The sequence below is a fragment of the Alnus glutinosa genome, chromosome 1 (genome assembly GCF_958979055.1).
Source record: "Alnus glutinosa chromosome 1, dhAlnGlut1.1, whole genome shotgun sequence".
Lineage (NCBI taxonomy): Eukaryota > Viridiplantae > Streptophyta > Magnoliopsida > Fagales > Betulaceae > Alnus > Alnus glutinosa.
In genome coordinates this window covers 43,169,219-43,196,035 of record NC_084886.1, presented here as the reverse complement: position 1 = coordinate 43,196,035, position 26,817 = coordinate 43,169,219, and the positions used below count along the sequence as shown (strand labels likewise).

The window sequence follows — 26,817 nt, the reverse complement described above, 5'->3', positions numbered from 1 at the left end:
ATATAGTAGCTTTTATTCTAGACGTATTAGTATGCCTAAGAGTTTTTAATGGCAAAAGAGCTTATGTATACTGCTATCGTCTAGTTGCATAATATTAAAACATTGAGCTTGGATGAACAAAAATATTGTCATGGTTCGGTATGAGTAATACAGTGTCCTAGGAGTAGGTAGATGAATTGTCGTGGCACGTCAGTAGGAAGTGCTTGGATACCCGAGTTTTACTCTAGTAACAGCATGGACAACTACGTGCTCGACATGAAGTTGTAATGCCCTAGGATTCCATGTTAACCATGTTCGGAAAATGATAGTAAGCTTGTACTAAAGAGCGAGATGGCATGTTTTAAGCTTAGTGTGCTTGGTTTTGACGCTATTGGTTGCAATATCAGTGTGGCTGGAAGTAGGTAGATGGATTGTCGTTGCACATCAGTAAGAAGTGCTTGGATATCAGAGTCTTACTCTAGTAACCGCATGGACAACTATGTGCTTTGACATGAAGTTGTAATGCCTTGAGGCATAGTGTTATCACAGTTAATAACGTTAGACCTATGTGCATTTGAGATACAACATAAAAGTATTATTGTAGGTGGGTTTATACGTGGTTGCGTCAAAGCCAATGGAACTTCTACGTATGGGTCCAACTACATAGTATGTTTTAAATATTTTCTGATAGTCGGTGTTTGCTATATCAGCTATGGGGGTTTTCAAACAAAATGTTATAAATTGGTAGCTGTTATAGTGTACGCGAGACCAAAAAGAAAAGTTGGTTCTTTGCAAAAACTCAGTTAGTTTAATATTACTGAGGCGGTGAACTCATCATTTCACCTATACGGATGTGGCAAACCCCCACAACCGTATAAATGATGTCCATTTGACTGCAGGTACACCTGACTTAGAGGAGGACCCCATAGCTGCGTATTTGGGATATTAAGATTGAAGCACACCGCGACAGTCGTATTGAGTTGGACTATGGAGTTCACTCTTTTGGGGTATTTTGTATATGGCTAGTGACGTAGGTGTCACATATTCTTTTGTGTAACCATTCTTTTGTATTAGTGGAATTGTAAGCCTTAAACAGTTAGACAGATATATGGCTCTTTTGTATGGACCACATGTATATTTAGATATGCTTTCCGTTATGAGATATAACGTTATGATTATTCCGCTGTTAGATATTACTCTGAATATCAGGTACATGATATGGAGCATGTATGTATGTTGGCTGAGCGACACGTAGTCGTGCCACTGTGATGACCCTTTTATGTTTTATAAATATTTTATACAAAAAAAAAAAAAAAATGGGTCGTCACACTAGCACACCACATAGCAAAACTTTTCACCTTCCTAAGCTCGAGATTGATCAATGGCTACAATGTCAATCTTATAAACCCAATCAAAGAAACTTTTAACAGTGTATTCTGAAAAATGTTTTATCCAATTAACAACAGATATGCACATTAACACAGGTTTCGAAAAATGCCATGTTTGTCATCCCCACCCTCTATGTTCCTCAAATTTCCATTTAACTAGCACAAAATCTTTCTTCAGAAAAAGCACATCAACCTCTAATATACTGCAATAACTAACAGTGAAATTACTACGTATATGAAAACCAAAAAAATTAAAAAGCTTAGGCTGAAAGGATTATGACACATCAACTAATATATATCTTAAAATTGCTTTGTACCTCACCAAGAGTCATAGGGCTTCTTCCAGAAACAGCAGGATAAAACGTGAGCGCAACTACACGAGTAAGAAAGTCCAATTCTCCCTCTAGTTCTTCAAAATCATACAGTAATGAAATGGTTGGTGTATCTTGACCATGAAGGCGTGCACCTGTTCCAGTAACAGCCATGTCTTCTGCACTAATTGGCCCAGTTAAGGGTATGATGAGGTTTGTCCCACTTTCACACTGAGGTATGGAAGCACCCTGTCAACAATGTGCAATGCAGGATAAGAAACTATAAAATATTAATAACAAAGTCATGAAGCCAAATCCAATCAAGGGAAAACAAATCGTAGGGATGGAAGTGTTATACTCTGTTATGGGAATCCTGGTCACATCAAGTATTAATATCTACAACCTTTCGATAAAAATAAAGGTTACAGGCAATATTCAATGGAAGTGTTAGATGTGTTATTTAGTTTTGTTCAGTATTGCTAGATTTAAAGACACCTGGGAGGTAGATAATTTGTATGTGCTAGGTGGAGTTGCACATTAGAATGTTGTCTTTACACGCCTTGCACAGGATTGAGAGGTGGAGATGGTCCTTTCTTTATTTTATTTTTTTTTATAAGTAATATAATCTCATTAAAAAGCACAGAGGAGCGCAACCTTAGTACACAGGAAGAATAAAAAAGTGTCCCTAATCAAAGGAAAAAAAAGAACATGAATGTAATAACTCAGCAAACATAAGACAACTCTGGCTATAAGCCGAGACCCATACAAATAGCGTATTAAGCACATTTCGACACAAGTCCAAAACCGGTAATTCCACATCTTCAAATAGCCTTGCATTCCTCTCACGCTAAAGATCCCACATAATACACAAGGGAACCTGCTTCCAAATTTACTAAACTTGACCACAACCCAGCGAAGTGCCCCAACCACTCAATAAATCTAACACTCTTCTTGGCATGACCCACTCCACCCCAAACAAACTATAGAAAAAACTCCAAACAGCCCATGCCACATCACAGTAAAGTAAAAGGTGATCAATGGATTCTCCATTCTTCTTGCACATACAACACCACTCAACCACCACTATATGACGCCTATGCAAGTTGTCATGTGTCAAGATCTTTCCTAATGCTGCTGCCCACACAAAAAACGACACCCACTTTGGAGCCTTAACACACCAAATACTCTTTATTTATACAAGCAGTTGTGTTCTCATCGGATTCGGCATGGAGTGGTTGACAGGTTAGTTTGGAGTCTCTCTAGGAGGGGGCATTTTATCCATTTTACTTCGAGATCGAATAATAAAATTCTGCAGAATATGTCTACTATTATTTGCTTCATATTCTACCCCAGTATTTCCACTCTATGAACAAACTGAATAATTCTAATGCAAATTTAAGAAGCCTCCCAACTACATAATTAAAGAAGTGACAACTAGCAAATTGGCCTAGTTTCAAGTCTAGATCAATTTGGAAGCTCTTCAGAACATATGCCGTAGTAATTATGAGTCCTATTCTTTCTGATATAAGGTATAAACCTTTTTTCCATAAATTTACAAATAAAAAAAAAAAAAAAAAAAAACAACATAGAAATGACAGGCATACAGATGTTTTGTATTCTTATTTGCCAAAAAAAAAAATTTGTCCTCTGATAATCCACAGTATGTACTGAACCAGCAGCTGGTTGGCCAAGTGGTGCTTCTAATTAGTTGGTCTGGTGGCTAGGTCATATTAGATTGAGAAAAACTGAGGTGTTCTTCACTCATTATTCTCCTTGCAATCAAAACTTTAAAGTTTGAGAGCTCTATGCTGGGTGGGGCATTCATTGTATACAACCTTTCTCCTATCTTTTCTTTTATAAGTCTCTTCTTATCCAAAAAAAAAAAAAAGGAATGAGTCTTGAATTGTCCGAGTCTCAACTTACATAGCAGGTTTTCTTGACCCCCTATTTGATTGTTTTCCAAGCATTAGTAGTCTACACTAGAAACAATTTTTGAAGGAATGATGGAAAGTACTTTTAGCTCCATGTGGTGCAATCCTGTGGTGTGATGTTGTACTTTCTATGTTATCATTTGAATCTCGTATAGGTGCATGAGTTGTAACCCTTTAAAATACTAATATTCTCGATGGATTGGTGTTGAATTCATATAAATTCATCATCAATTTGGTATCAAAAAGCAATGGTCACTTTGGAGATATGAATGTTTTATCATCATCACCACACACCCAAGCAAGGAGCAAAAAGAATTTACAAGTTCAAACTTTGTATCCCATGCTAAATATGGCATTCAAAAAATTAGGGATTCTAGTACACTACAATTTTAAAACTCCAATAGATATCATCATAATATGCATATTACTTTGTTAATTTTAATACATTAGAGCACTAGCAGCAGCTTTCCTTAATTTCATTCATTTCCCTAAATGTAGGAAAAACTCCTTCAAACAAATTCTCTTATTGTTCCCTAAATTAAGGGAACATCAAGGGAACCAAAAGTTGTACCCTAAATCTAGGGAAGCAAAAGTAGTTCCCTTAACATTATTTTAATATATTAAAATAATAATAATAATAATAATAAAAAATTATCTTTCCTCTCTGTTTCCTCTAGCATTTATTTGAAACATTATTTAAATGGTTTCTCTTTCCTCTCTCTTTCTCCTAGCATTTTTAATTTAAATGGTATAGGGAAAGGATAAGGGAAGATAACTATAGAACATTTTGGGGGCAAAGTTTTCTAATTTTTGTCTTTACATAGAACATTTAGGCAAATCTAAATGAGAATCATGTTTCATTCCAAAAACTATCATTAGATTGGTCTTGTAAGTTTTATCTATGGGTTATTTGGGTTATTTCTACATTGAATCGAAGTCCTTTGAGTTACAATCGGGAGTCGGGAACGGAGGCTTTCGTCTTGCTGAATGGAGCAGAGGATTATTTCGATCGGTGGTCATGGGTTTCCAAAGTGTGGTATGGATGCTGAACATGATGGAGCAGTTGACAAATGGATTGACGTCGAAGGAGTTTTGTAGGCCTCGTCGAGTGGGAGATTCGGTGTTCATCATGCAGAAACATCAGAATCACTATGGGCAATTTTTGGAGATTACAGAATATGGCAAGGGAGGGAGACGTAGCTATATACTCATACCGGAAGGACGAGAAAGCTATGGATGGGGGAGAGATATTTTGCAATTGAGGAGGTTTGTGGCTATATTTGCAGAATTCCATAATCGAGGTCAGTTTGAGAAGAGTCTTAATGCTACTTTTGTTTCTCTGATTCCAAAGAAGACTTGTGCTATGGATGTGAAAGATTTACGCCCTATTAGTTTGGTGCGGGGGGATGTATAAGATTATTTCTAAGGTTCTCACGAACAGGTTTAAGTCAGTATTGGGCAAGATTATCTCCAACACACATAATGCTTTTATTGGCGGTCGACAAATTTTGGATTCAGCACTTATTGCTGATGAATGCTTGGATAGTCAAATTCGATCAGGGGAATCTGGGCTGCTATGTAAGTTGGATTTGGAAAAGGCATATGATCATGTTAATTGGGACTTCTTACTTTATTTGCTGCAGCGTTGTGGTTTTGGAGAGAAATTGAGGGCTTGGATACAATTAATCTTGTGAATGGAACCCCGTATGGTTTTTTTAATAGCACTTGTGGGTTGCGCCAAGGAGACCCACTTTCACCTTTATTGTTTGTAGTGGTTATGGAGGCATTGAGCCAGATGCTAATTGCGGCAATGGATCAGGGTAACTTGACAGGGTTTTCAATGGGACCCAAGGATTCTGATGCTTTAGTTGTGAATCATTTGTTGTTTACCGGTGACACTGGTTTTTAGTGGTACGCAAGCAGAACAAATTCAACATTTGCGATGTATCTTCTTATGCTTTGAGGCAGCTTGAAGATTGAGGATTAATCTAGGAAAATTATAAATTGTTCCTATCAGTGAGGTGGAGGATGTCAAACGGTTGGCTTAACTCCTTGGATATCGGGTCGCATCTTTGCCTATGACATACTTCGGTTTGCCGTTGGGTGTTTCTTATAAGGCCATTTCTATTTGGAATGGCGGTTGACTGGATGGAAGTGGATATATTTGTCTAAGGTTGGCTGGCTGACTCTTCTTAAAAGTACTCTTTCCAACCTTCCTACGTATTACTTGTCGTTGTTCCCTATTCCAGTGGTATATTTGACGGGAGCGGAATGCGCAGCATTTTGAAGATGTAGAGACATCAATGTCAGAATTACGAAAGCGTTTGCTTAACACGTTATATATTTGAATACCGGCTCATCATAGCTTGAGTGATTTTACTTAATGCAGATTTTTTAAATTTATTTTCTGTTCGTTCTTATTAGGGGTACTCTTGTATACTTCATATGTATTAGGGTTGCACCCCACTGCGCTTTATTAATGAATTGACATTACTTATCAAAAAGAAAAGAAAAGAAAAAAAAAAAAAAAAAAAAAAGGGATAAGGGGAGCTATTGTGGAGTTTATTTGAAAATGGAAGCAAAAAGTAGTTTGGTTCCCTACATTTAATCAAAATCTAAGGAAAGCTGTTGCTAATGCTCCTAAACATCACTCTCACAGTTAATACATTAAATTCATAGTACTAGAATCTCCGTTGTCTTTAATATCCACTGTTTTCAGAGTGACTCAAGGCTCTATGGATATCCAAAAACCTATAAAAGTCCATGACTTATTATGAGCCTCGTCATATGATTATCTGGATTGATACTGGTGAATCCATCATGGATATGAGATATCTTTGCAAATTGGAGGGTTTACTAAGCAACAGTCCTTCAGTGCACCATTTTATTTAATTGCATTGGGACTTTGGAATTTCCACCTTTATCTCATTTGTTGTGCTACTCTTCCCCCCCACCCCCCCCCAAAAAAAAAAACCACCGAAAGGAAAGTGTGTAATCACCTGCTCTTTCAATAAGATCCTATTTGATCAACATGACAATAACAAAACCTGGAGCACTGGACCACCTTATCCTATGTGGATCCTATGGAAAGAGAGAAACAACTGCACCTATAACGCTATTGGGATGAAATTGAATCCACTTGAGTCAGTTTTCTTAGAATATTGTATGATTAGATGATTGCCAATGTCGTTCATTTAAGGGATTTTACTTATAAAAAAAAAAAATCATTTATGGGTTTTCCTGCTCTTTCGAATATTAAATTGCAATTATTTAAAGGATACTACGCACATCACCTGTGTTCTATGTACACCATTTATTCAATAAAATTACTATTACTAATCAAATTAGATGTAGATGAATCGCTTTCATGCCCGCAAATAAGTAATTTTGCAATGGGAGAATTTCCTTCATAATCGAGCAAGCTACAAGAAAGCACGTATTTACTTAAAAGAGGAACTACAAGGGCAAAGAATCCCTCATCCTCTGAAGTCTTAACCATGTAAATAACACGACCTCTTCTACCTCATACAGAAGTAAACCGCAAGGGGCAAACGTTGATGTAAAGTTGAAAAAGAAACATCTATGGAAGAGAGATACAGACCTCCACAACCAGTTTAAGCCCATCTAGACACCGTCCCGTCCTTACGTCAACTGTTGCGGGATAAGTCGTATCATCTGCACCATGAGATATTGTGAGAAGAAGCTGACAAGCATGACAAGGCTCCCCAAGATAGATAAAAAGCTCAACCACATCTGCAGCTTGTGGGCAAACCTGTGAGACAGACGATGCATATATTTCCATAAGAAAATAAAATTATGGATTATCTTTTCAATTGATATAATATGCAAAGAATTCCAACAAAGATCATTCTTAAGTTGCAAGAAATTATTCTGTGATGAAAGGAAATATATTTTGCATACCCATACTAGGTCTTTTCTTTTGAAACTCAGAAGGCTAGCTCCACTATCAGAATTTGAAAACATGTTGGCAACTGGCTTAAGAAAGAAACCAGATGGTCGTGAGAGTACCTGCAATGATTGTCATGTTATAAAATTCCAAATTTACACAGCTAAACAGCTAGATTATTTTCTAACTATTCAAGAAAAGATCCATATCGTCTTGGGAAAAAAAAAAATCACAAGCAACAAATATTCATATGTAATAACTCCCAAAGGTACTAGCTTCATGAGAGCAACATTATAGTGATCCGAATGATAAACGAAGTGTTTTTAACCAGCATTTATGAAAGTAAAAATAACAACCAAAATCAGACGCTAGTTATGATCAGCCTCAAACCAAATTGGCCATCAAGTCCAAGGCCTAGGATGGTGTGTGATACCCAACTATTGGTCTAAACATACCAAAGTAAATCTTTCAATTTAATGAAGACGAAGTTTTGAGAATTTTTCTAGCAAATATATTCCTTATGAGGTGTGGTGAAATTCTAATCTTACTGTGACACTAAATTGACTAAGAGTGGATGCTCATTCAATGATGTCATCCCAAATAGATTTGGCTTTAAACGAAGCTCCCAAGAGAAGACCTAGGTACTCCATAGGTAAGGAAGATACCCTGCAGCCCAAAATACTCGCCAAACCTTTTTTTTTTATGGATCAGTAAGCATTTTCATTCAAACAAACTGCAAATACAAACAAAGGTCTAACAAGACCTATCAAAAAAACAAAGCTCAAAAATTACTCTGCATCAAAACAAAGAAAGCTAAACAACAAAGGAACCAGAAATCAAAACAAGACTGATTCTGCTATATTCCAGACATGACAAAGAGAAACATTTACTCTAGAAATAGGAAATTTCCCCTTCCCTGATATGCGTGAACAGACCTCCCAATAGATCCTACGAAGAATCTGCTCCTCTGTTAGAAACCGGCCCTGGAATTTAATAGCATTCCTAACCTGCCAAATATGATAAACAGTAGAGCTAAGAACTAATCTGCATATGACAGACAACATGCTCTTGGAACTCCACTTGCTACAAGCTTCGTCCAACATAGTTTGCCAGTCAAGCTAAGGGAGAAGAAAACAATGTTGAATACAAGTTTTCCAGACACGAGAATTGAAGCTACACTGGAAGAAAAGATGATCTCGACTTTCAATGCAATGACGACAAAATAGGCAAAGAATATCACCCTAAAAACCCCAAGCTACAAGTCTTGCACCAGCAGAAAGCCGATCTAACACAGCCAACCATAGAATAAATGATTGTCGAGGGATAGCTTGGGGAAACCAAACTATAGGCCACCATAAAACATATGGTTTCTTCTTCCTCATAAACTCCCAAGTATCAGCACTCACAAACATACCCGAACTAGAAATAGTCCATTTAGGCATGTCTGTGTCACCAATCCTACTTCCGGGAGCCTACACTGAATTACCACTAAATTTTCAGACCAAGCCGGCTTCCAAAACCATTCCCCATTCTTAATAACAGAGCTAACTCTAGCCTCCGGAGTACTTTGAGAGTCATAGATGATTCTAAGACCAAATTTCGCATGCAATGGACCAAGTGGATGCCAATTATCATGCCAAAGATGAATAGAATGTCCAAGTCCTACCTCAAACTTTATGTGCTCACGAGCAAAGCTGCGAAGATTCAAAAGCTTTCTCCAGCTCCAAGAACAGTCCTGAGGGATGCTTAGATTCCAGAAGCTCCTCCCTTTTTTTCTTTTTTTTATAAGTAAATGAAATTTTATAAAAAGCGTAAGGCGCCCCTCTAAGTACACTGGAAGTATACACAAGGAAACACCTAAGAAGGCAAAGAAAAACGAACAAGAAAATCAGAGAAACTAATAGACACAGGTGACAAAAAAGCCTCCGTCCAAAGATACAACATAAGAAAAAACGAAGCAACAATATCCTCCATGGAATTCTCCAAGTCTTCAAAACACCTAATATTTCTCTCCTTCCAAACACACCAAAGAATGCAAATAGGCACCATCTTCCAAACTACAGCACTCCTTGACCTGCCTGCCTTCTACCAACAAGCAAATAAATCTACAACTCTCCTAGGCATAACCCAAGACAGACCAAACCGAGAAAAGACATGATTCCACAAAGTAGAAGCCACATCACAATGAAGAAGAAGGTGGTCTACAGTTTCCCCATCTCTTTTGCACAAATAGCATCTATCCACAATGATGATCTTTCGCTTCCTGAGATTATCCGCTGTAAGAATCTTTCCAAGGGCTGCCGACCACGCGAAGAAAGCCGCCCTCGGAGGAGCCTGAGACCTCTACACACTCTTCCAAGGGAAATGACTACCCTCACAACCGGCCAAGGAGCTGAAAAAGGACTTCACCTTGAACACCCCTTTCTTAGAAGGGACCCACCTAAGCCTATCAGCACGATCTCTACTCACCGTGGCTAAATGCAACACATGATAGAAAGATGCAAATACACCCACTTTCCAGTCATGCGCCTCTCTAACAAAGCTCACATTCCATCGGATAGATCCGCCCAAAACCTCCATATTATCCGCAACAGAAGCATCCTTCATCCGAGCAATACCAAACAGAACAGGAAAAGCTTCTTTCAACACCCTATACCCTCACCACAAATCATGCCAAAATTTTCTCCTTGCCCCATCCCCCACTTCCAATCTAGAGAGACCATAGAAACTCCCCCACCATGTCCTGATATTCTTCCACAGCCCCACCCCATGAGCACCTACAGGCTCGCGGGAACACCACCCACCCCACAAACTACCAAACTTAGCATCCACCGCAACTCTCCACCAAGCTTCTCTCTCTATTCCATACCGCCACAACCATTTACCCAACAAAGCTTGGTTGAACAACAACAAATTTTGAATACCCAACCCTCCATCTGAAATTGGGGAACAGACTTTCGACCACTTCACCAAGTGAACTTTAGATTCTTCACCCAATCCACCCCGAAGAAAATCCCGTTGTAGCTTCTCTAATCGAGCAGCAACACTCCTCGGGAGATGGAACAGAGACAAAAAATAAGTAGGCACATTTGCAAGGGTACTGTTAATAAAGGTTACTCTACCACCCTTAGAGAGATACAACATTTTCCAACTAGCCAAACGATGTTCAATCTTCTCAACGACCCCGTCCCAAATATGCGTAGACTTATAGGAAGCCCCCAAAGGAAGACCAAGATACTTAATCGGCAAAGTAGCAAACCCACACCCTAAAATATCGGCTAGCCTTTCCGCTTGATCAACATGCCCCACTAGAATTAAATTAGACTTTGCCAAATTAACCTTCAGACCCGAGACTGCTTCAAACAGGAGGAAGAGACTCCGCAAATTATGTAACTGAGAAGAATGAGCACTACAAAAAATCAATGTATCATCTGCAAATAGAAGATGCGAAAAATCTGTGTCACCTATTTTAAAACCTTCCAGCAAACCCCCCCTAACTGCAGCTGAGATCATACGGCTCAAGGCTTCCATCACAAAAACAAACAATAGGGGTGACAAAGGATCCCCTTGTCTCAAACCTCGGGAGCTACTGAAAAAACCAAAAGGGGAGCCATTGATTAACACAGAAAACCGCACAGTTGAAATGCAATGAGCTATCCACCTACACCACTTTTCCCCAAAGCCACACCTCCTCAACATATACAAAAGAAAATCCCAGTTAACATGATCGTATGCTTTCTCCAGGTCCATTTTGCAAATGATGCCTGGCACCCCTGATCTAAGCCTACTATCAATGCATTCATTAGCAATAAGAATCGGATCAAGAATCTGCCTCCCTTTGATAAAAGCGCTCTGAGATTTGGAAATGACCTTCTCCAAGACTGACTTCAATCTATTTGCTAGAACTTTAGCAATAATCTTGTAGAAGCCTCCCACCAAACTAATAGGTCGGAAATCTTTGATGGAGTTAGCCCCTGGAACCTTCTGAATAAGAGAAATAAACGAAGCATTCAGGCTTTTCTCAAATAAGCCTCTGGCATGAAACTCATCAAAAACCTTCATAATGTCCACTCTCACGACATCCCAGCACGCTTGAAAGAAGGCCATAGAAAAGCCATCAGGACCCGATGCCTTATCACCATTCATAGCTGACACTACCTTCTTGACCTCCTCCTCTTCGAACGCTCTCTCCAACCAGCTAGCATCAGAATCTGAAATAGAATCAAAGGACAAACCATCCACCCTAGGCCTCCACCTACTCGGCTCATGAAAGAGCTTTTGATAGAAATTAACCACATGATCGCCAATTTCTGTCTTATTAGAAGATAGAATATCTCCAATCATTAAAGAGTCAATAGAGTTGTACCTTCTGTTAGAGTTTGCTATGGAGTGGAAATATTTAGTACACTTGTCCCCTTCTTTTAACCACAAGACTCTAGATTTCTGCCGCCAACAGAAGCTCCTCCCTTTTAGCAAATAAATGCAAATCCAGGCAACCCATAAGGATCCAGACTGGGCAAACAAGGTCCAAATGTGCCTAAGCATGGAATTTTTATTCCAAGTATCAAGGCATTTCAGACCTAAGCCTCCTTCCTTCTTTGGAAAACAAATATCATCCCAAGCTACTTTAGCCCTAGCCGAATGACCATCCTCCCCATTCCATAAGAATCTGTTAAATTTGCAAGTCATGTCTCTAATGATTTTTTTAGGAAGAATAAACATGCCCAACCAGAAGACTTGAAGACCATAAAGAATAGAATTTAGCAATTGGCCGACCTGCAAAAGATAAATTCCTAGATGTCCAAGAGTCAATCCTCTTGGAAATCCTATCTAGAAGCACCCTGCAATCAACGGCATAAAGCCTAGAAGAGATGAGAGGAACCCCAAGGTACCTCACAGGGAGAACACCCTCCTGCATTTGAAGTTCATCCAGCAACATTGCCTTCTATCTGGGGGAAACACCCGAACAGAAAATAGAACTCTTAAAAGAGTTAGCTTTCAAGCCAGAGACATCGTCAAATTCCAACAAAGCAGCCTTCACAGTGCGGATGAAAGAAAGACTAGCATCTGAGAATAGGAGAAAATCGTCTGCAAAACACAGATGGGTAAATTTCAACCTAGAGCATCTAGGATGAAACTGAAATCCAGAACCACTCCGAGAGTAATCTTCCATAAGTTTATTAAACACCTCCATAGCAATGACAAAAAGGTAAGGAGAGAGAGGATCTCCTTGTCTCAAACCTTTAGCACCTTTAAAGAAACCCACCAAAGAGCCATTAATAGAGATAGAGAACCGGGGAGAGGTAATACAAACTCTAATCCAGCTAATAAACTTTTTTGGAAAACCAAAACAAGCTAGGCAATGAAGAATGAAGTCCCAATTAACAGAGTCATAAGCTTTCATGAGGTCAATTTTCATAGCACAACTAGGCTGCCCTCCCTTACGGTGATAATTCCTTACTAACTCTTGAGCCAGCAGGACATTTTCAGAAATACTTCTACCAGGGATGAAAGCAGATTGATTCCAACCAACTAAAGAATCCAGACAAGGGAGCAATCTATTGGATAGAATCTTTGTAATGCATTTATAAATGACATTACAGCAAGAGATAGGCCAAAAGTCACCCATGGAAGAAACATTAGGCTTCTTAGGAACCAAAGATAAAATAGTAGCATTCACTTCCTGAAGAAGTATACCAGAATCAAAAAAACTTTGAATGGCTGCTACAACATCCACCCCAACAACTGACCAGGAAGACTTAAAAAATTTAGTAGTAAAACCATCAGGGCCAGGAGCCTTGTTGGAAGGCATACTGAACATGGTAGATCTGATTTCTTCAGCTGTAATCCTCCTTTCCAACAAAATAGATCTGTTAGTCGAAATAACTGGAGCAAGAAGCTGATTAAGCCGAGCTGCATGATCATCAGAAAAAACCATTGAAGAAGAACCCAACAGCTTCTTATAAAAATCTTCAGCAATACTCTTAATCTTATCAATCTCTTCAAACCGGGTACCCTGCTCATCACAAAGATGAGTGATAGTGTTCTGAGCATGTCTGCCTTTAAGAACAATAACCAGAATTTTGGTCCCCTAGCTGCAACCACTGATTTCTAGCTTTCTGCTTCAAAAAACTCTCATCAGCACTTGAAATGGAAACATAATGGTGCATACATTCTCTTTCACGCAGCAAGGCAGCAGCACTACCATGAGTATCCAAAACAGCTCTCTGCGCCATATCCAGACATTCCCGAGCATGAATAACTCGACTTCTAAGATTCCCATAACAACTCTTATTTACTCACCAAACCTTCAATGCTCATTATATTGCCAACATGACTAACTCTAATTTAGGCAGATTAATCCTCAGACCAGAAACCACTTCAAAGCATAAAAACAAACTACACAAATTGCGAAGGTGATCCGGATTTGCCTCGCAAAAAATTAACATGTCATCCGCAAAAAAAAATGTGAGAAATGTTGATAGCACCACCACTCCTTGACCCCACCATGGAACCTGAAAAAAGACTCCCATCCATTGAAGTTGAAATCATTTTACTTAGCGCTTTCATAACAATGACAAAAAGAATGGTAGACAATGGATCTCCTTGTCTCAAGCCACGAGAGCTACTAAAGAAACCTAACGGGATCCCATTCACCAAGACTGAGAACCATACATATGAAATACAGTATGCACCCATTTACACCATCTTTCCCCAAAACCGCATCTCTTCAACATATACAAAAGGAAATCTCAATTGACATGGTCAAAAAGCTTTTTCAATATCCAGCTTACATAGTACACCTAGAACCTCAAATAGAAGCTTACTATCAATGCACTCATTGGCAATGAGAACTGAGTCAAGGATCTGCCTACCCTTGATGAAAGCGTTCTGAGGCTTAGAAATGATTTTCTTCACAATCATTTTCAACCTATTAGCTAGAACTTTGGACATAATCTTATACACTCCACCCACTAAATAGATCGTAACTCCTTGATATCAACGGCCCCTGGTTTCTTCAGAATAAGAGAAATGAAGGTGGCATTGAAACTGTTTTCAAACGTATCTCTAGTATGAAAATCATGGAAGATATTCATGACGTCTAATTTAAGCACCTCATAACAAGCTCTGAAAAAACAATAGTAAAACCATTAGGACCCGGGGCCTTGTCACCATAAAGGACTTTCACCACCTCAAAGACCTCATCATCCTCAAAGTATCTCTCCAACCGATTGGCCTCCCCCCCACCCCCCCCCCCCCCCCCCCCCCAAAAAAAAAAAAAAAAAGAAGGTTCAAACGAGAGGTCATCCATCCAACCTAGGATGCCAGCTAAACCATTCGGTGAACAAACTGTTGCAGAACTGCACAATGTGATCTCTGATCCCTAACTAATCTGAACAAACTGAACCATTAACCATCAGTTGCTCAATGAAATAGTTCCTTCTATTCGAATTGGCCACTCAATGGAAGTGAAAGGGGGCTTTACACGTGACCGCATCCTGGTAAGTAAACACACAAACCTTCCCAACATATCATGCAAATATGTTTTTCTACTAAATTACTTTTGAAACCAAGGTTGGGAGAAATTTTATAACCCTACTTCATGTATGCATATTCGAAAATTCATGCTTAGAGTTATGAAATCTTCCTTTTGTATTTTAAATGCCATGAAAATGACATGATGATTTACAAGCCATGATATCTTATTTTCAAGCACCATGATATTCTAAATGCCATGATATTTTCAAGTACCGTGATATTCTAAATGCCATGATGTTTTATGTCATGATCAAGATTATGACATTCCATGAAAATGCACGTACAAATTATGTACGTATGACTATGAACTCAGGAAAGGCTTAAGTTATGTTTATGAAATAGCTTGTGGACCATGTTTTTATGAAATTACTCCACGGCACCATGGCATGATATGATTATGATGATGACCGGTACCAGGATACATGACATGTTACAAGTATGATTCACAGATAGCACGGCACACCACACATCACAATGCGGGCTATCAGTCGGATGGCCTTCTCCTGAGTGTACACCCATGGTGACGATCTTTTGCTCAACCATGGTCCATCGACCAAGGAAGATCTCACTGCAGGCAGCACTCTTGTGGCCACAGGATTAAGCTCATGAGGTCTTTCGAGACACACTAACCTACGTCGCCTAGGGTTTAAAAATGCGAAAAATGACCCAAGGGGTAATTAAGTTTCAATAAGAAATAATGCTCACGAAAAACGGAAGTCTTGAATGATTTAAAGTTTTAATAATCATAAGTTTGTGCTTCGGGATTTGATTACTTTTCATTTATTGCAAATTTCAAAGTAATAATTTTGCATGATCTATTACAACTTGTAATACAAATTTTCTTTAAGCAAATGTTTTATCATATGATATATATCATGTTTTGTGTTTACTTACTAAGTTGTGAAGCTCACCCCTTTCACTTGTAAAGCCCGTTTACAAAAACTGTTGTGTATGGCCCTCTACATCATCTGTTTAGCTGGACCAAGGATCAAGATGGCAGTGACCTGCAATGACCTCCCTATATGCAGTGTAGTTCCTTTTCGTCCGGCCCTTAGATTTTTGGTTATAGCATATACAGTGTATCAAAGCTACGGCCACTTTTTTTTTTTTTAATAAGTAATATCAATTCATTAATAAAGTGCAGAGGGGCGCAACCCTAATACACAAGAAGTATACAAGAGTGCCCCTAAAAGGAATGAACAGAAAATAAATTTAAAAAGTCTACATAAGTAAAAACATTCAAGCAATGATGAGACGCTATCCAAATATATAACGTATTGAGCAAACGCTTCCGTAACTCCACCATTGATGTCACTACATCTTCAAAGAGCCGTGCATTCCGCTCCCGCCAAATACACCACATTAAACACAATGGAACTAATCTCCAAACTTCTTTAGCGGGACCATACCCAACCGATGCACCCCAACTAGTCAACAACTCCAACAGGACCAACACCATACGTGGCATAACCCACTCTACCCCAAATAAAGTAAGAATGTAACTTCAAAGATCGTGAGCAACTTCGCAGTGAAGCAATAGATGTTCAATTGACTCCCCACTCTTTTTACACATACAACATCACTCTATCACTACGACATTCCTCTTTCGCAAATTGTCAAGCGTCAAAATTTTACCCAAAGCTACTGACCATACAAAGAAAGCAAACATATGATAAATATACCAGTTTTAAGTTTCATGTCATACTCTTTTTGTCCTGGGATTGTGCAATTACGATTTTATATTTATACTCTAATCACGTGTGCCTAAGTTTGCGCCCCCCTTATTTCCTCAAATCGGGGGTGTGACAACTCTTATGCAAGAAGTTATTTGGAGGCAGAAATCTAGGGCGACCTGGTTGAAAGAAGGGGATCACAATATAAGATTTTTCCACTGCCTAGCCAACTTTCATGGGAGGAAAAACTTTATCTCCAACCTTAGCATTGATGGTATTGTTACCTCCAATCAAGGGGCGATCAATGACACAATTATTCAGTATTACAAGAATCTCTTCACGAAAATAGTTCATTAGCACCCAAATTATATGGTTTGGAATTTCCCTTGTTAGACTCGGCATAAGATCGGATGGAGAGACTGTTTCAAGAGGAGGAAGTTCTTCAAGCTTTGCTTAGAATGGATGGGGATAAAGCGCCGAGCCCAAATGGCTTCACTATTGCCTTTTTTCGGTCGTGTTGGGCTGTAGTGAAGGATGACCTTATGCGCATCTTCCATAACTTTCATGAGCATGAGTTGTTCGAGAAGAGCCTTAATACTACTTTCATTGCCCTTATCCCTAAAAAGATTGTGCAATTGGAAGTAAGGGATTGCAGACCCATCGATCTAATGGGGAGTGTCTTTTTTATATATAAGTAAAAGCAATTCATTATAAAGCGCAAAAGGCGCAACCCAAGTACACAAAAAGTATACAGAGAGAAACCCTTATGGTAGAAGAAAAAAGATCAAGAAAAACATGAAAGCTAGAAATATTTAAGTCCATGGTAGTTGTATGGTGATAGAGAGTCTTAAAGAAAAAATCCTTAAGTTCCTCCACCGACTGTTTACGATCTTCAAAGATCCGATCATTTATCCTCCAAAGCCACCACATAAAGCAAGACAGAACCATCTTCCATATAATATTGTTCCAACTTCTACCAAAAAACTCTTTCCAACAAGCAAAATGATCTACCACTCGACGAGGCATAACCTGCAGCAACCCTACAAGGCTGAAGATGGCATTCCACAGGGCATTAGTCATCTCACAATGTACTAAAAGGTGATCCACTGACTCCTCACTCTTCTCACACGAAAAGCACCAATCGACCATGATGACATACCGCTTTCTTAGTTTATTCATGATTAAAATCTTCCCTAAGGCAGCCGACCAAGAAAAGAAAACCACTCTCAGAGGAGCCTTATTCCACCAAATACTCCTACAAAGGAAATGAGTGTTATCATAAGGAACAAGGACATTGTAGTATGATTTAACATCAAACAACCCTTTCTTGGAAGGTACCCAACAAAGCTTGTCTTGGCCACCCCGTCTCAATCCGAAGAAGTATAAGAAATTGAAGAACGATGTAAAGAGATCCACCTCCCAGTCTTAAGCCGCTCTAAGAAAGCTAGCATTCCACTTACGAGAGTCACCAGAAAACTCCCAAAGTTCTGCCACTGAAGCATCCCAAACAAGTCCCAAAAAGCTACCTTGAGGGCCTAATTTGATAAAAGGTTAAACCCCATAGACCTCTACAGTATTTTCCCGTAAAATAACTAATGATCCACAAGCTGAGTGTTCCAACATGGTTTGAGAAAGATACTAACAATATGAATATATTAATTGATATAATGAATCAACATTTGCATACTATTTAATCATAAAGTTTAACATACATAAAAACTCAAGAGAGCCAAAAAGACAATATAGAAAGCGAAAGTTCATAAAACAAAATCAACAAAGAATAACCAACTATTCAAGCAAAACTATAGCATTTATGAAATGAACTACAAAGCACATAGAGGAAGCACAATGAATAAAAGAATAAAATACCATTAGAGATAATTTGGAAAGTTCTAGAATAACATACGTTTAGAGGTTGAATAGGAATTGATGGAAGATGCTTGAAAAGCCTCATTCCAAGAAACATCTCCAACTGCTTTTGACGAGAGCTATCTACAATTGCATTTTTATATCTTCTCTGCAAAGTAATTTTCACATTCTGTGCTGCAGAAAACTGTTTAAACTTTCCAGCATCTTCATTAAATATGCTAAGGATTTGACTATGCATAGCTTTAGAACCAGTATAAAGTGTTGCATGAATATCACCAGCAAGCAGAAAAAGATCAGCTAGCTGAGATACTGGTGAAAGTATTGTCGATCGCTTGAACTCCTCGAATGTCATATCAAATCTCTTCCAAGGTTTATCTGGGCAGGGGTGCATCCATGTTGTGGTCTTAGTATTGTGATCAATAAAATATGTTTTCCCCGTCACTGCATCAGATCGTTTCTCCCAACCTGGAGGCAATGGAGCAGTATATCCACCATAATTATTCATTGACTGATAACCTAAAGCCAGATCGCTATCAAGTGATATTCCCAGCCGCCTACATTGCTCCACAAACACTTGGAGGGAGCCAAAATAACTAGCTGCATTGGTTCTATCCAAAGAATCTGCACAGTTGAAACGTATCACTCCATTTTGATGTGATCTTAAGCAGAAGGCACCCTCATAGTCATCGTTATATATGATTTCACCTCTGCAATCCTTCACCCGTTGTCGTGAAGGCAAATAATCACCTTCACAAATGCCTATAGTAACAGTGGGTCCTTTGAGAAGTTTCCACAATCCTTCAATTGTTTGCTGTTCACCTTTTAACTTTATATTGGCATGCCAATCATAATTTATTAAATGCATTCGAGTATAAGGAAGTTTTCTAGTTGATTTGATATAATCTAAAGATTCCTCAAAATGCTGAACTAAAATGGACTCTGACTTTCCTTCTCCATTCCTAAGTAAGTTGATGCATACAATTGGAACCAGAGCTTTTCTATTCTGACTGCCCCCAACACCTACATCTAAATTTCGAGCATCATACCTTTTACTCAACCTCTGATAATACTGTGAGCTTCCTTTATAAGGATCACGATCTGAAACATATATTTCTGCTTCTGCAGCAGTGATCTTTAATTCTGCTCCCCACCAGATTGGAATTGTGCCACGTCGCCAAACATATGTGTTAAAAGGAACACTCTGACCAGCTCTTTTGGGGACCCATACAAGTTGCTCGCACTCAACTTCATTTCCTGTCAAATACATATTCTTCTCAAGTTCAAAGAAGTTTATGGGGACACAACAAAAGGCTGGGAGAACAGCCAGCAATAAAATGTAACGGTTGTTGCAAAACTTATAAAAAAAGGAATCAGATACACATATAAGGTCAAAGTTACTTATCCAAGCAATACGAAATGGTAAAAATGCCTAAGCAGTTTGAATAAATTAGGAAAAGATAAGCAACAGCACTCAACTACAGAGGAAACTCACAAGAACCTAAGCTTGTAAAGAGTTATGAATGTCTACAAGAAAGAGAATCTAACAAATAAAAAGAAGTGGAAAAACAGCAAATGATCAAGTGAAATAAATAAACGTCAAAAAGGACGACTGCTTTAATTTCATGTGCAGGTGCCTCTTTCCCATCAAAAGCACAACTTCTCTTGGTCCAAACAGTCCCCAGTGAACAAAAGGAAGCATTTTTCCACGCCAAACATCTCCTCTTATCTCGAACTCCCCCTTCTCAACCAAAATAAATATCAAATGCATATCTTGGCAGAATCCAAGGGAGGCAAACCCTAAATTAAAATTTAAAAATAAAAAATAAAAAAGGAGATCCCGTTCCCTCAAAACCCAAAAAATAGAATACAAGATGACCCATGGAGCCCCCATCCTTTGCACGGATAACAAGGATTTGGAATGAAATTACCTCTAAAAACTAAATAATCAGCAATGAATAGATAATGTAATCACAGTGACTCATCACTTTTGTCTCAAATTGATGGCTGAATGAAAATGTCCTTCAATGCTGGCAAATCTCTTCATCCCAACATGGGAAATTCTCAATACTGTTAATTAGTCAATGAATTCCAAACTAGAGACAATATAGTAACTATAACTTCTTCTTTTATAACCGGGATATCTAGGGCTTCGCCCCGACTAGATCCCCGGGACACCGTGCAAAGCACCCCTTTCCACTTGGGTTGGATAAAGCTCTGGTTTTCACCCACAGTCGTGGCCCCAAGAAATTATTTGCACTCAAGGGGGGTCTACGGTTCTTGATGCTTCATAAGGTATCAGGGCCAAGTGACTTATCACTCGAGCCAACCCCTTGGGGTTCAGTAACTATAACTGATAGAGCTCTTAAATATACTTAACAAACACCATAAGATATGGTACACTCATGTGTTTCAAATGGAAAGAGAAGGATTGATAAGAAATGAAGAGGTTGTTGAAGGACATACTTGTCTAATTATTGGTTTCCCATACGTTCATCACATCTATTCCTAGTGAGGATGATTCACCAGGGTCCTAGAAAATTCTTTTCAGCAGGAATCAATTCATGAAGCTATTGAGCTCAACACTTCCCAACCCAATTGTACATCACAAACTTATAGATAGGCATAAATCCATTCCCTGAAGTAATGTCGGCCAAGTAGAACTGTAAAGGTGAACTTGTGACAACAATCAAATATACCATTGACACAGTCAAGGGGGATTTTTATCAAATAGTCCGGTATAAAATTTATTGGTACTCACCGAACAATGGCATGATAACCCAATGCATTTGAAATACGAATATTTATGTTTTTGCGCCTATAAATTAAGAGTGAAGACCAGTTTAACCAAACCAAAAAAGCAGTTAGAAGCAAAGAGAATTGCACAATTGACCAAATATCCCACAATGATCCATTCAGCATGGCATAGAAGAACCTAGCATTTTTTCTTTTATGTAGATACTAAGATGTAATAAAAATGCCAAAAAGGGTAAGTAGCCAAGGGCATAGAAAGTATAGAAAGGGGGAATAACCCAAAGGGAAACAAAAGGCTGTCACAAAAACCAGCAAGAAAAATGCCATTTGATTTCAAGAATTGTCAATAGGTTACATACCTGTGCTAAAACATGAATTTAACCCCCTAGCCAGGTATCGAGTACCAGGATGCAGTCTGCTACGGCGAGCTGTGAGAGCAACATAACCTTCTAGCTGACCTAAGCTTCCAAAACTACGACATTCTGCAAACCCCTACACATTAATATCATATCTTAAACACACATAAGATAGCTATTTCAATACTACCAGGTTGTAAGGCAGATAAATCACTAATATGCTACATCAAACACAAACATGTCAGAGAAGCTTCTTTGATACATTCAAACCCCCAAGTAGGAATAAACTAATATAGGCTAAGATTGACTAGAATTACATCCCCTAGATGAATCAATTAGGGACTGTCTAACCCTCAATTTCATGTTATTTTGTATCCATCAGTTGAATGCATTTAGTTTTCTTAACTTCCTAATTGATGTGGCAACTCAAGGAAAATACTTCTATCTCACAAAGTTCACCACCTGATATGGAGAGTAACTCACAGCTTGTCACCTTATACATTCTTTCTATGTGATGTATATTCATCTACACGCTACAAAACAAGCTATTATGGGCATATGACGCACTAGCTAGGACATTTTAAATGACATACAGAAGAGGTTGACTTGAAAACCAGTCGTTTTGAAAGAAAGGAAAACAATGACCATCAGAGGAGCATCAATATGAAGATATCAATCAAGTATGAAGCAAAACCTGCAGCAGAGTGACACAATGCTGTGGCAGCCCAATGTCTTTGAAAGGCATTGAAAACCATCCATTCCAAACAAATTCATCGTCAGGCTTTTGCAAAGGCATACGGCTTGGGAAAGGCCGAGTGATGTCTCTTGTCTCACAAAAGTAGTGCTTTCCATCAACATCAAGCTCAGTCAATTCTTGAACATTCTTCAGTTCTCCTTTACCTTGGGGTAGGGGATTTTGAAGTGATATTTTGATCCACTGGCTCTCAGTCACAGTATATACAGACCCTCCACCAGGCAGATTCGGAATGCTAGAGGTTAACTTTGTTGCAACAAGAAGCAAACCAAAGTTTCCCAGGGCAGCATAACCCAATATCGCCCTGGCATATGTTATACTCTTACATAGCCATTGTGATCCATTTGTAATATAATTTAAAGCCTCAGTTTCATATTTAAAAACATCAACACCCAACTTTCCATTGTAGCACAGCGCACCAGTTGTTGGATCAATATATATCACTTGAGTATCAGTCCTGGAAGACAAGCTAGCAATGATATATACTTCACCAGTATCCAGTGTAAGAACAATGACAGATGTATCCCTTAAACCCCTGACTGCAACAAAATACAAGGAAAAACGAAAAACATGCATAATATTAGAATGAAGCTGTAAACAGAACAAATTTTTTGGAAGTAACAGATATTAGTCATATTTTTTTTTTATCGGTAAGCAAAGAAGTTTATAAAAGGACACCAAAGATATTAGTCATATCTATGTTTATAACAAACTAAGAAAGCAAGAACATTTGCTTTATAAATTAATAGTTAGAAGAAAGCTGGTTAATCAAAAACCCAATCTAACACCTATCCTTCCAACAATCATTCAAAAATGAATTATTGACAGCACAGTTAACAAAATATATATCTTTTTGACAGCTGAAATAAGAAGTAATAACTTTTTTTGAAGCAAAACAAAATAAAAGCAGAAACCCCGAGTGTCTACTCGTATTGCTGGCTGTTTATCACTAAAGAGGCAGAAGGCACTGTAGAGACTTTTAGAGGGCACTGTATCCACCTTGAGTGGATCTGAGCTTGTTGTACCATATGTTTGTTTTCTTTACTTTACTTTTAGAGGTGGGAGACCTAATACTTTTCATGTTTTTCATCTTAATGTAATTTATTATTGCCACTATAAATGCATATATGTATAGAGAGATGATTCAACGAATGTTATAGCTGGTGCAGACATGCCACCAAATGCAATTCTATTTGTTATTGTTAAGTCTGTCTTAAGTATTCAAAATACATACAAATAGATAGATATTGGATGAAGGCATAAATGCATCTCTAATATTGATCCAGTGGAGACCACTTGGACCTATGTACTTCAGAACAGGGAAATCTCTCCCACCCTTGTTGAAGGCAATATTTGATCCTAGGTTTCTAGTTCAAAAACAAGAGATTTTAGCAACTAAGCTACTAGCGCCCTAAAAAATAAATAGATCATCGGTGCCTTAGATTCTATGTTTTCTTTCTGTAGGTCTAATATCCAGAATCTGTGTATCCATGCCATGCAAGGTTCCTAAAACAAGCAGACTGCTGTGTAACAAGTATACAGCTGAGCTGGCTACCTCACATGAATCAAATTCTGTATTTTATCCACAATGTTGTCCTTGTCTATTGGATGTTTGTCCTAAATGTCCTAGTTTAACTTTCTTCTATCTATAGTTCATGATAGCTTCTTTATCTGATACTTTTGGTTGACATGAGACTCTCACCAGCATCTTTCTTTATTTATATCCGCTTCACCCAAAATTTCTCCTAGACAACATATGTCCTTGTTGTATGCCCTCATATAATAATTCCCTTTGTTGGATGGTAAATCTTATTGCATGGTCTTTATCAAACTCCAAGATGTGCAAATAAACACATCATAAATGAAAGTATCCAAGATGTGCTCCCCTGCCTCCTTCTATGTCATCGTTTGGGGCTGTAGCCAAGCCCTTGGCAGTACCCGTGAGGGATGGGGTAGTGTACCCGCCTGCGCCTTTTCGAGACAAGGTCTATCAGCCTCTTCTTCGGCGTGGCTTCCTTCTCCCAAGCGGCGCATTTCTTCCTCTGTCAGAAGTGGGTGTGTCTCCTCTCTCTTCAGTCCATTTTGTGTATAGGTGCCCTCCTCTGTTGTCTTCTTCAGAGGTGGGTGAAGCTTCCAGGGGAGGTGGTTCTGAAGGGGTTGATGGTTCTCCTGGGGGCAGCCTTTGACCAAAGCTTCTATTTTCACACTCTGGAGGTCTCCCACAAGGGGAATGTGGAGGGCTTTTTAGACTTAATGGCTCAATTTGATGTGGAGCAGCGCCTAGAGGCTTCAGTCTTCACTTCTAAGTCTAAAGGGAGTCGTGAGGTGAATAACTTAGAGTGCACGATCAATTATGATGCCAGGGGTTCTGATTTTAGTCGGGGAAAGGCAAGAGGGCACTTGTTGTGATGTAATAGTCTCTGGGTTTTGTGGGCTGGTTTTGGTTGGGTTGTTTGGATTTCCTCTTGTTTTTGGATTTTGCGGGTGTTTTTCCTCTCTTCCCTCTTTTTTTTGTTTTTGGTGTCATTTTTGTATACTCCATATATGCTTAGAGGCACCTTTACGCTTTTTATAAACTTTTTGCATACTTATCAAAAAAATATATATATGAAAGTATTCTAAATATCAAATATTGTACAAGCCAGTGGTTTCTCCACCAAGCTTCGACTCTATTTGGATGCAATGATCATCATCGTCATAATGATGACTGCTATCATCACTCGAATAAGCATTATCAATTACAAATATTGATCCTCTAATCCTTTGCAAAATAGGTTACTCGTAAAAGTACATAAATAAGCCTTTTCTCCCACCGGTTTTTCACATGAAATGGCTCCAACACATACCATCCTTGTAGAGACATAAAAAGATAATGATTTCCTATGCCGTCTATACCACATTTTCATTTAGATCTACCTTGACGTGACTTTAACGGGCACTTTGATCCTCAATGCGTCGTTGGGTCTGAACAAGTCTATTAATCATACAAATATATCAGGTTTGTTTCAATAGCAAAATTTGAAGCGTCAGAGTATGGTGGCTACTTCAAAGTTGAAAATGCCAGAATTAAGAAATGGCTATGGATACTATCTGATAACCATATACAAACAGATCTATGGATCCAAATAACAACATTGAGGCATATAACTAAATATCATATAAGCTAGAAGATGATAATTTACACTTTGAATTTCCAGATTTCGCAACAGATCAGACAGAAAACGAGGCTGAGAATTAAAATCCAGATAATGAGAAAATGCAAGCGAAGCGAAGAGTGAGGCGCATAGAGAAGCTGACCAGGTGATTCCATGGGCAAGGAATCGAATCGACTAGTAGTACTAGCCTTGGATAGCACCGCTGATGCTTACGATCCTTGGACGCGCAGAGAGAGAGAACGATTGGTGAGGGACTACAATCATCGAACGGCTCGTATAATCGATGAATGAATGCGCAGAGCCAGAGAGAGATAGAGAGAGGTGAACTGAACGCACCGGAGAATTGCGTAAGCGGAGGAACGCGAGCGTTGGATGTGGGTGGCTCCTGAAATGTATGAGAGACAGAGAGAGACGTAATTCATGTTTACTGGTCTAAAATTAGAAAAAAAAAAAAAAAAAAAAATTACGTCATAATACATATTTACTAAAATCTAAAATGTTAAAACATAAAGAGAAATATCCAAAATCAGTCTTTGCATTTTTATAGAATACAAATTGCACTTGCTGCTGTATAAAAATGACGCTGCCACCCAACCGTCGCCCTTCCTTTGTTTTTATTATTATTATTTTGCTTTTTATTTTATTTTTTTAGGATAAATTTATAATTTATATTAGATCGAATTACTAGCGGGAATTGGTCTTGTATTTTACATCTTATGTAATTTAATCGAATAAGTAATTATAACATGATGTCATAATAATTGGTTTTCTTCTTGACCAGAACGTTCTTATTACATCCAAGGTTTGGCTTTGGAATTTTCACTACTCTTTTTTTTTTTTCTTTTTTTTTTTTTCTTTTTTTTTCTTTTTTTTTTTTATAGATGAATTTTCACTACTTTGAATATATCATCAAGGGAGGAGAAAAAATAAAGCTACAATAATTGAGGATACCTTTAAGAAAAGAGGGAAAACAAACAAAAATAAAAAAAGAGAAATGTTGACGGTTCAAGAATCGGACGTGTTGAGATTCTTGAGAAGCGTCTTCAATTCCAAAGACAATTCACGCCCCCAAAATTGAGATCCGATCCCTGAGTCCGTCTTTGAAAAAAAAAATATACTTCATGTATTAAATATTCAATTTATATGAGTTTATTTATAAGTAAAAAAAGGTTGAATTAAACTTAAATTGAGTTTACTATTTTCA

The 26,817-nt window shown here is 38.3% G+C and overlaps 1 protein-coding gene across 2 annotated transcripts in view; it reads right to left on the bottom strand.

The window, feature by feature from the left end:
* The window catches only part of LOC133882857 (probable phosphoinositide phosphatase SAC9), a 45,214-nt gene extending 19,189 nt beyond the window's left edge, over window positions 1-26,025 (bottom strand). Inside the window, exons 1-7 of one of the 2 annotated variants that reach the window (XM_062322079.1) lie at window positions 25,756-26,025; window positions 22,399-22,997; window positions 21,708-21,840; window positions 18,635-19,851; window positions 7,531-7,638; window positions 7,211-7,381; window positions 1,685-1,927 (exon numbers count right to left, since the gene is read on the bottom strand). In XM_062322079.1, the coding sequence (XP_062178063.1) occupies window positions 1,685-1,927; window positions 7,211-7,381; window positions 7,531-7,638; window positions 18,635-19,851; window positions 21,708-21,840; window positions 22,399-22,997; window positions 25,756-25,768 (2,484 nt within the window). In that variant the 5' untranslated portion in view covers window positions 25,769-26,025. Of the gene's footprint in view, window positions 1-1,684; window positions 1,928-7,210; window positions 7,382-7,530; window positions 7,639-18,634; window positions 19,852-21,707; window positions 21,841-22,398; window positions 22,998-25,755 lie in introns of those variants that run through there. The other variant, XM_062322086.1, reaches the window with a different exon arrangement.
* Window positions 26,026-26,817: the final 792 nt, after the last annotated feature.